Source organism: Vitis vinifera, chromosome 11 (genome assembly GCF_030704535.1).
Source record: "Vitis vinifera cultivar Pinot Noir 40024 chromosome 11, ASM3070453v1".
In the NCBI taxonomy this organism is placed as follows: Eukaryota; Viridiplantae; Streptophyta; class Magnoliopsida; order Vitales; family Vitaceae; genus Vitis; species Vitis vinifera.
This window is the reverse complement of record NC_081815.1, coordinates 6,251,493-6,262,429: the sequence shown is the minus strand read 5'-3', so window position 1 is coordinate 6,262,429 and position 10,937 is coordinate 6,251,493. Positions and strand designations below refer to the sequence as shown.

General features: G+C 36.0%; 1 protein-coding gene across 1 annotated transcript; it reads left to right on the top strand.

Moving 5' to 3' along the window:
* Nucleotides 1–271: 271 nt before the first annotated feature.
* Nucleotides 272–10,630, top strand: LOC100248831 (protein PHOX1). Its single transcript, XM_002262941.5, has 3 exons — nt 272–2,954; nt 3,050–3,293; nt 10,251–10,630. Exons 1-2 carry the CDS (start codon nt 959–961, stop codon nt 3,196–3,198), a joined length of 2,145 nt encoding a protein of 714 aa, XP_002262977.2. The 5' UTR covers nt 272–958; the 3' UTR covers nt 3,199–3,293; nt 10,251–10,630.
* The last annotated feature ends 307 nt before the right edge of the window (nt 10,631–10,937 follow it).

The window sequence follows — 10,937 nt, the reverse complement described above, 5'->3', positions numbered from 1 at the left end:
AATAATTTTTTTTTTCCTCAAATATAACGTAATAAATAGCATCGATTATATTTTCTCGGTGATGTGTTGGGTCACTTCATGCTTCGAAGGTCTCACGTGAGACAACCAAAAACGGCTGGCAAGACGCCATTACGGCATTACCTAAGAAACTAACTTTTTATTTATTTTATTTTTTAATTGAAAAGAAAAAGGAAAAAAAAAGGAAAAGAACGACCATTCCAGGAAACTTGGAGTTCACGGAAATGGGTTGCCACCTTATCAAAATAAAAGAAAAATATGGAATATTTGCAGCTTTGTTTGTCTTTCACGTTAAGCTGTGAGAATATTTTCCTTACAAAAACAGAACACCGCACCATTGCTCGGTTTCCTTTCCAAATTCTTCCATTTCCAGCCCGACTTCCTTGTCTCGATTTCCCCCACAATCAAGCTCACACTGCCCACAATTCCTTTAATTTTCCAGATAAGTTTCCTTATCAAAGTCTTTGATTTTTCCTTTTATTTTCTGAAAGAAACAGAGAGGGGATTCGGGTTTGATTTATTTTAATTTTTTCCCGCTCCCTCTCCGAGTTGGGATTCGTTTATTTTGGGTTAAGCTAGCAAATCCTGGTTTGGAGAGAAGATTATTTTTGGTTTGTTTTTGTTTTATCGTTGGGGTTTTGAATTCGTACTGTTATGATAATAGAGAGAATGTTTTGACTTTTGAGCTGACGACGGAAACTGGGGTTATTGAAGTCCGTTCACCTTAATCAGCATCCAATTAGAGGTTTTGAGCATAATTGGTTTCGGGGTGTGGTTGAATATTGATTGATTTTCTTGTATAAAGCTTGTGGTAGTGGTGTTATTTGTTTTGTTCGTTTGTTGAATTGGATTGAATTGTGAAAGATTTCTATTTCGAGTGAGATTATATAGTTAGTGTTTCTGGGTGGGAGTTTGTGTAGTTTGGATTATCGAGTTTGCAATGGGGAAGCAGTCTTTGAAGAAGAAGAATCAGGGGGGAGGGAAACCGGGTGATGGAAAGGTGAAGCAAAGTAAAGTTGGGGATAATGGCGCAAGACCTTATGATAAGGACACTGCTGTATTCATTGAGATGTCCCAAGAATTGAAGGAAGAAGGGAATAAATTGTTTCAGAAGAGGGACCATGAAGGAGCGATGTTGAAGTATGAGAAAGCCCTTAAGTTGCTTCCGAGAAATCATGTTGATGTGGCTTATCTTCGGAGTAACATGGCAGCATGCTATATGCAGATGGGTCTCAGTGACTACCCCAGGGCAATCCATGAGTGCAATTTGGCGCTTGAAGTTGCACCTAAGTATAGTAAAGCATTGTTAAAAAGAGCAAGGTGTTATGAGGCTCTGAATAGGCTTGATTTGGCGCTGAGGGATGTTACCACGATTTTGAATATGGAGCCAAATAATCTCATGGCATTGGAGATTGGGGAGAGTGTAAAAAAGGCGATTGAGAAAAAGGGCATCAAGGTGAATGATAGAGCAACCAATTTGGCCCCAGAATATTTTGTGCCTTCTGCTTCAACTTCCCCCAAAGTGGTGAAAGCAAAGACACAGAAAAAGAAGAGCGAAAAAATTGAGGAGAAGAAGGCTGAGAATAAGGTTGTCGTGGAGGAGAAAAAGGCTGAGGAAAAGGTGGTCATGGAGGAGAAAAAGGCTGAGGATAAGGTGGTCGTGGAGGAGAAAATTAATAGAGTTGAGGAAGAGGAGCCTAAGAAAACTGTGAAATTGGTGTTTGGGGAGGATATAAGACGGGCACAGTTACCCGTTAATTGCAGTCTCTCAGAACTGAGGGAGGTTATACGAGACCGGTTTCCCAGCTCAAGAGCTGTTCTGATTAAATACAGGGACCAAGAAGGTGATTTGGTCACAATCACCACTAATGAAGAACTCAAGTTGGCTGAAGCATCAGTGGGAACACAAGGGTCTATTAGGTTGTACGTGGTGGAAGTTAATCCAGAGCAAGATCCATTCTTTGAGAGAGTTATGAATGAGGTAGATGCGAACAAAATTGATATGAAACAAAATAATGGGACTCTGAATGGAACTGTAGGAAAATGTAAGGAAACAGGGATTGGGTCATCCTATATTGATGATTGGATCATTCAATTTGCTCAGCTATTTAAGAACCATGTTGGGTTTGACTCTGATGAATACTTGGATCTTCATGAGCATGGAATAAAATTCTACTCAGAAGCCATGGAAGAGACAGTTACAAGTGAAGAAGCTCAAGGCCTTTTTGAGATAGCAGCAGAGAAGTTCCAAGAGATGGCAGCTTTAGCTCTGTTTAACTGGGGAAACGTCCATATGTCCAGGGCAAGGAAAAGGGTTTACTTTACTGAAGACGCCTCTAGAGAGTCTGTACTTGTGCAGATCAAAACTGCTCATGATTGGGCACAAAAAGAGTATCTGAAAGCAAAGCAGAGATATGAGGAAGCATTGAAAATAAAACCAGATTTCTATGAAGGTCTTCTAGCTCTAGGGCAGCAGCAGTTTGAGCAGGCAAAACTTTCCTGGTATTATGCAATTGGTAGCAATGTTGATTTGGAAATGTGGCCTTGTGAAGAGGTTCTACAGCTTTATAACAAAGCTGAGGACAATATGGAAAAGGGCATGCAGATGTGGGAGGAATTGGAGGAGCAGCGTCTGAGTGAACTGAGCAAACCAAATGAGGTCAAAATCCAGTTGCAGAATATGGGCTTGGATGGGCTATTTAAAGATATATCTGTCAGTAAAGCTGCAGAGCAGGCTGCAAATATGAAGTCTCAGATAAACCTTATATGGGGTACCATGCTTTATGAGCGTTCTATTGTGGAATTTAAATTAGGGCTACCAGTCTGGCAAGAAAGCTTGGAGGTTTCTGTTGAAAAGTTTGAACTTGCTGGAGCTTCTCCAACAGATATTGCCATTATGATAAAGAATCATTGCTCCAGCAATAATGCATTGGAAGGTAACATCTAAAAACTAATTCAAAAGCTTGCATTAGAATTTAATTACCTGCAACAAACTTGAGTTGCTGACCATTCTCTATAACTGTAACCACAGATTTAGGGTTCAAAATTGATGAGATAGTACAGGCATGGAACGAGATGTATGAAGCTAAAAGGTGGCAGAGTGGTGTTCCTTCTTTCAGACTAGAACCACTATTTCGACGGCGAGTCCCGAAACTATATCATGCCTTGGAGCATGTGTGAGTTGCATCCTTTGACTGGGTTTTCTCACAGAATATTGAAGAGACTCACTTTTACTGCTCCTCCATTAGTGAGAATCTGTAGTCTTTTATACTGAGGTAATGCTGTTAATTTTTTATTTTTTTATTTTTGGTTAAATTTGAATTGCTATTATGATTATTGTGAAAGTTCTGTCAAATCCGTGATACAGTAGACTGTTATACCTGAATGGAAAACAAGAACCTCAAGGTATGCCATGGACAAAATCATACTGGAAATGAAACCATAATCCGCCTCCAGATCTAAAACCCTCTTTTGGAGCTAAGATTCCATTCTCCATCCCAATAATCAGCCACCTAAGCATCTTTGTGAACCGCTAAATTATATATGTGAATCTATCTTATCAATCCAGAATCTATTGCCCATATACCCTATTGTACTTCATGTCTCAAAGAAAAGGATCTTGGCACAACACTTTCCTTCTTAACCCTATCATATGAAAACATATATTCTGATATGTAATTGTAATATATAAACAATAAGGGTGAAACTGGACAGTGTTTGGAGCCTTGAGGTTAAGGCTATCTTGCAGTTGAGGATGATGACATCTTTTGTAAAAGCAAAGAGAATAGGTTTAATTGAGAAGTACTTGAATAACAAGAGAATAAAAGAAGTAGAGAAGAAGATATGAGATAAGAGGGAGGACTATTTAGGAAAAGCTACAATTTTCTGTTCCATCAAAGCTAAAATAAAAGAAAACTATATGCTAGGCACAATGGATTAAACCAACCGTAAAGCAATTAAGTCTAAAAGGTGAAAACTCACATCTCTTAAATATTTGACCCACTAGAACAAAGATTTAAGGAAAGGATTTTTTTAATGATTTTTTGCTATAACTCCAATCGCTTTATTCTTTCAAAGATTATTCTATTTCATTCTTTCTAGACAATCCAGGGTAAAAATAAAGGGGCCATCCCCTAAATCAACTTTAACTCTTTGCCCCATAAAACTCTCATGTCATCTTAGAAGGACCACCTTAATTGCAAGGGAAGAAACCAAGGCACCTCAAATAGAGGGAAAACTAAACTTCATAAATCAATAGACCAATGACAGTGGATTAGAATGTTATCGTCCAATTCTTCTTTTTGTTTGCACAAGCAACAATAATTGGCTAAGGTTGACACATGTTGAAGAGAATAAGAAAATGGATATAAAAACTTTCTGATTAATCTTAGGGATTACACGAATATTATATACACTTAAATAAAACAAAAACAGAAAATAAATTGTCAAAGTTTCCTATTTCTAAATCTTAAGAATGCAACCTAATCCATGCTTTCCTAAACAAATTTTGTCAATTATTCTTGTCCATATGTAAAGAGAAATACATGGAAATAAATGAAGAACTCATTTAGAAATTTGACATCTATTCTGATGCTCCCCCTTAAGTTAGTTTAAAAATATTTTCCCTTCCCAGCTTGCTCATTATAAACTTGAATATAGGAGTTGATATATCCTTGGTGAAGATATCTGCTAGTTGCTTCTTCATTGAAATGAAGAGTGTGCAGATTTCTCCACTAGCATTTTTTTTAACTTATAAAATGTTAGTCAATTTCAACCTGCCTAGTCCTGTATGTTGTTCCTGATTGTGTAATACTGATTGTTGCTTTATTATCACTATATCCTCATAGGTTCATTAGGGTCCATCCTTAACTTAGAATCTTAATCCATAATAATTCACATATTCTTTGAGTCATTGCTCAGAATTCAGTTTCTGCACTTTATTTTGCCACTATGGCTTGCTTTTTACTCCTCTAGGTGACTAAATCTCCTCCCACAAATGTGCACTAACTTGAGTTTGACTATAGTGCATGATGGGCCCTACCTAATCAGCATTTATATAAGCTTCAACCTGCAAGTGATTGTTCTTTGAGAATAATAAACCCTTTGTTGGAACATATTTCCTTTATGAAATGAAAATTCCTTTGTTGGACCCTGCCACCTCAATCCTAAGAAATCATCTTAAGGCTCCCCAATCTTTTATTTCAAATTCCTTTGCTAGAATATTCTTTTGATTCTTCATTTCTTCCACATCATCACATTTGACAGTTATGTCATCCACATAGATGATAAGTGTAGTGATATTCTTGTGTGAGGAGTGCTTAATGAATAAAGTATGATTCCCTTGACATTGGTGATACCCAAATTTAAGAATAGACTTGAACTTCTCAAACCATGCTCTGGGAGAATGTTTCATCCCATATAAGGATTATTTTCAACTTACAAGCCTTCCCACCACTTGAATTGTCTTCAAAACCAGTTGGTAAATCTATATGAGTCTTTTCTTCTAAGGTACCATGTAAAAAAGTGTACCTAACATTACACTGCTATAGTGACCAATCCAAATTTGCTACCAAGGATAAGAGAACCCCAATAGAATTCATTTTTGCAACAGATGTAAAGGTTTCTTAGTAGTAAATTCCATAGGTTTGTATATATCCTTTGGCCACTAACCTAACCTCATGTCTCTCTATTAAACCATCATTTTGTATTTAATAGTGAAAACCCATTTACATCCCACTCTTTTCCTCCAGGCAAATCAACGAGTTCCTTTGTGTCATTCTTATACAAAGCTCTCATCTCTTAAAAAATAGTCGCTTTCCACTTAGGATCTTTTAGAGCCTTTCATACATTTTTTTTTGGGACAAAATATGAAGATAGATGTGTTGTAAATACTTTATAGATAGCATTAAGCCTATGGAAAGAAAATAAGTTTGAGAGAGGGTGTCTAGTGAAAGTTCTCACTCCTTTTCTTAAGTTAATAGTGATATCCTAATTTGTATCAGATATTGGATCAAAAGAAGGAAAGGGCAAAGAGTCACAATTACCCAATTCCGAGATTGATGATTGGCTATGTGTGAGAGGGATGAGATCTTTCAACTTGTTTTGCTTCTTCCTTGTGTAAACTAGCAAGTCTGGTTTTGCTTTCATCTGTTGGTAGATTTGGTGCTTCATTTGTCCTTGGCCTTATCTTGATTTCTAACTCATTTCCTTGTTGCATTGTGCACATGATCTAGTTATTGTCTAAATCCATAATCTAGTTGTTAGTTTGATTAGAACACATACTGGTATCATTTGAGATTGGAAGAGGGGTGTAAATATCCCATGATTGATCCTTGCTATTGTTTTTTTCCCCTTGAAAATCAGCCATGGGAAAGTATGCTTAATCTTAAAAAAAAACTAACATCCATGGAGAAAAACTTCCTTTTTATGGAAGGGTAGTAGCACTTGTATCCCTTCTAAGTAGGAGAAAATCCCAAGAAAATACACTTTTTAAGCTCTATGATCAAGTGCCATCCTCTCTTTGTTATGAATATGAGCAAAAATAACACATCCAAGTACTCTTGATGGAAAGGATTTGAAAATATGAGTGGAAGGTAAATAATACTTCAATGTGTTAATTGGGGTTTAGGAGTTGAGAATCTTTTAAGGCGTTTGATTTATAAGTATGCAGCAATCAGAATTGCATCCCCACAATAACATTTAAGGATATTTCTTGAAAGTGTCAATTTTGTTGCCATATCTAGCAAGTGCCAATTTTTATCTTAGCTCTCTCATTTTGTTAGGGTGCATGCAAGAGGTTTGGTGTTATCCCATTAGCAAGGAAGTATGAATCAAAGGTGTTGCTAAGATATTAACACCCTCCCCCCATTTTGCATTCAATCATCCTATGAAAGTGTTTGAAGGTGGAGGCAACCTTAAGGACTTTGATCCAAGTAACACAGGTACTACAGGTACAATCATCAAAAGTGATGAACCACTTGACCCTTAAAAGACAACTTACTTTTGGAGGGCCTTAAACATCACTACACACCATAGAAAAAGGAAGGACACCTGATGGTTTTTGACAACTCATTAGCCTTACATTTAAACTTGGACAGATCTAGGTTTGAAAACATTTTTGGGATACAATGTCTTTAATGACAAAAAGTTAGGATGACTAAATCTCTAATGAAATAATCGGGTCTCTTCCCTTAATCCTTGCAACTCATTTTATGATAAACTTGTAATAAATTCTTTACCTTTTGGTTCTGGGTAGTAGATTCCCTCTCTCTCTGTAGCATTGCCCATCATCTTCCCCGTGGTTAAGTCTTGGAAAGCATGGAAAGTAGAAAAGAATGTCATTGAACAATTTAACAACTTTGCGACTTTACTAATGGACAACAAGTTACATGAAATATTGGGAACATGAAGAATAGATGAGAGTTCAAAAAGGTGAAACAGTGACTAGACCTTTAACATTGATAGGGGTTAGAGGCCTATAAACAACTTTAAATTTTATTTTGTTGAACGAGCATATAATTTGAGAACAAATTTGACTCCTTTGTCATGTGATCAGCGACCTGAATCAATGGTCCACGGACTTGAAGGAGAGGAAACATTGTTGCATGGGTTTTACCTAATTGTGCAAAGGTACAAGGAGAGGAAGGAACCTCAAATTTTCCTATCATTTTGTACAAGAGGTCTAGTTGTTCCTTGGTGAAAATAGGCATTTCTTAAGTAGTGGCAGTGGTTGGTTTTTCCTCTAATGGAATCGCTATGGAAGCTCCTTGGTAGGCTTGACTATTTTTATTGGCAGGATCGTATGTCTTTACCCTAAATTGGGGTTCCCCTGCAGCTTTGAGCCAGTCTGTTTAGTGTGTCTTGGCTTGTTGCAATGATCACACCAAGAGTCTCTTTTACCTTCATTCATCCTTGATTCAAATTTTCCGTGATCCAGTATAGGAGTTTCTTGAAAGGTGGTTAGGGTTGAATCCTCTTTTGAGCCTTTCTACTCTCTTCACTATGAACCTAGGCATACACTTCTCTTAAAGATGGAAAGGGTTCTAAATCAAGGATTTGAGCCCTAACTTGGTCTGACTCCAAATTAAGGCTTGCTTGAAACTCAAATATCCTTTCTTGCTCCATTAACTTGCTCAGTTTTAGAGTGTCTGTAGTAGATTTCATCTCAACATGTTGATAATGGTCAAGCTCCTGCCATAGACTAAGCTTATTGTAGTATGATGTCACAAAAGATTCCTTTGCTTTGTTTCATGAAATCCTATTTCTCATGCATAAATTTGAGCAATATTCCCCGCTTTTAGTCTGTTTGAATCACTGCATCCCAAACCTCTTAAGGCTGCATAAAGCTTAGTGTCATTCATTATTAATCTTGTTTTACAACAATTAGCATTATTTATAAACTTTATAAAAACTTAAAACCTGAATAAAACCATGAAAAGAGAAACCTAACATATATAGTAACTTGTTAGGATTTTTATTCCTTTCCTAAAACTATTAATCCTTCCAGATAATAAAATTAAAAAGATAAATAGAAACTTCTTTTTTAGAATTAGAAACTAAACTTTATAGAAACTTTTTGTAGTAAGAGCTTACAATAAGGCATACTTCTAGATCTTAAAAGGGATTCCAATAAAACTTTAGAAAAAGAGAACCTTTTTAAGAATATAGAAAAGTTTAGAAACTTCTTTCAAGGAACACTTGATACATCGCTGAATGAATTTTTCATATATCTCTAGCATATTTATACAAGTACATAAGGCTATTTTAGGATAGCCAACTATACAGAATATCATATTTACACAACTGCATCTTGCTATGATTTACAATTGTAATAGCTGTGTATTTACACAAAGAAGTTTCAAAACTTCTTTCAAGGAACAATTTAAAAGCTTTCCAAATTCTAAAAACTTCATTTTTTTTTTACTTTCCTTGAATACACCTTGAGGTACATGTGGAAGCTGTTTGCTCTGATACTTGGATACTTGAAGTTAACTTCTGCCAGTGGTATTTTGTTTTAGAAGACGATGATACTTGAGATTTATACAAATGCTGATTAGGTAGGATGAGGTGATAGGAGGTCAATTATTTTACTTTCTTGGGGGGGAATTTGGTAACTTGGAAGAGTAAAAAACAGTTTGTGGTTGCTAGGTCAAGTACTGAGTTAGAATTTCGAGCCATGATGTATGGATTATGTGAGCTTCTCTAGATAAAAATTATTCTTAGTGATCTTACAGTAAGTTGGGAAGGTCTTATGAAGCTCTACTATGACAAGAAGTTGGCTATTAATATAACCCACTATGCAATTCAACATGACCAAACTAAGCACGTTGAAATTGATTGTTGTTTTATCAAGTAGAAACTGGATGGTGTGAGCTTACACTCGGGAAGTTAAGCTATTAGGTAATGGACTAACTATGTATATCATGCGAGCTTGCACTTGGGATAAAATCCTAACACCCTGCCTCCCAAACAGGCTTCTTCCATTAGGCTCGATAAATGGGGGAAATGAACAAACAGTGAGGTTCAAACTCATGACCTTCAATAAACAAGATTTGTACCATGTTTAATGACCATTGTATTAGGGTCAAATTAGTGGCTTAACATAGTACAAGAGCTTTATTTATGGGAAGTCATGAGTTCAAATTTTACTGCTTGTTTGTTTCACCAATTTATTGAGCCCACATATGTAAGACTAAGGAAAACTTTCTGTGAGAGAGATGGGTGTGATACCAAATTATCTGTTTGATACGCATTGTTGATCCACCTAATAGTTTAAACTTTTAAGTCACATGATAGCTTAACAATAATTAGCAAGTTTAGCTAGAGAAAAGAACTTAGTCTAGTATTAAGGCATGCTAAGGAACTGGGAAGTCATTACTGGCACAATACTTCTGATGCTTTCATAAAAACCTGAAAGCATCAGAAGTATAATTTATATTTTAATATGGCCATGTTAGTATAGAGTGATTTCTGGAGATTGATGTGTCAGACACCTTTAAACACTTGCAACTGTTCCTTGTACTAAAGTGGCACTGGTTAAGACCCTGGGACTGTCACTTGTTGAACTTATTTCTGTGTTCTGCCACTTCAGTTTGCATGCACCATTACTCAATGATTGTGTGCATCTGGATTTTGTTGGTCAATTTCCTGCTACATCCTGATCTAAATTTCAATGCAATTTCAACTTAGCATTTATACAGCCTGGGTAACACATTGGTTTATTTGTTCTGCAGGTTTTCATTTGATATATCATATATTGGGTTTTACTTCAGCCTTGTAATTTTAGAAACAAAGAAGGGATTGTTGTTGGCTTCAGAATTATATCATTTGTAACTATGCTGAGAAACAAATTCAGTTATTTCCTTATCTCGGGGACAAGATGACAGCAGGAATTTCCTTTTTGTTGGTTTCTGCATTTACCCACCTTGCTTCCCCATTTCCCTCAGTTTCAGATAGTATTTGTAATTCATTCATAAACACCTCTCATCATATAATATTTGTTTGTATTCTTGACTACAATTTAATAGCTGATGTCAGTTTCCCCATTTGTAACTTCTGTTAACTCATGTTTATTGTGTATTTTAGAAAAAAATGTGTTATTGGATTTCTAATCTTAATGTGTTTCTTTAGTATAATAAAATGTCATTCTGTATCAGCAGAAATTTTTTCTTTCTTGAATCCAGATTGAAGTTCATGTGGCCGAATTGCTTAGAATAGTTTGGCAATAAGCCTCGCTTGTCAACCACTTAAGATGGTAATTAATGCATGAACTCATCTTCATTGCATATTTGTATGTTATTCATTGAAGATATTGTTTCTTTATTTTGATTGCATTTGATTTGTTGAATTACAATCAAATTGACAATCCAGATTTTATAAACATAGCCTAAGCATGCAATTTTTTTAACCTTCATCTTAGG

What these genes read in the sequence shown, in the direction of transcription:
- LOC100248831 (XM_002262941.5), top strand. Translation starts at nt 959, where the DNA reads ATGGGGAAGCAGTCTTTGAAGAAGAAGAATCAGGGGGGAGGGAAACCG. An exon ending in CAGCAATAATGCATTGGAAG is followed by an intron (nt 2,955 to 3,049) that starts GTAACATCTAAA and finishes CTGTAACCACAG; the next exon opens with ATTTAGGGTTCAAAATTGAT.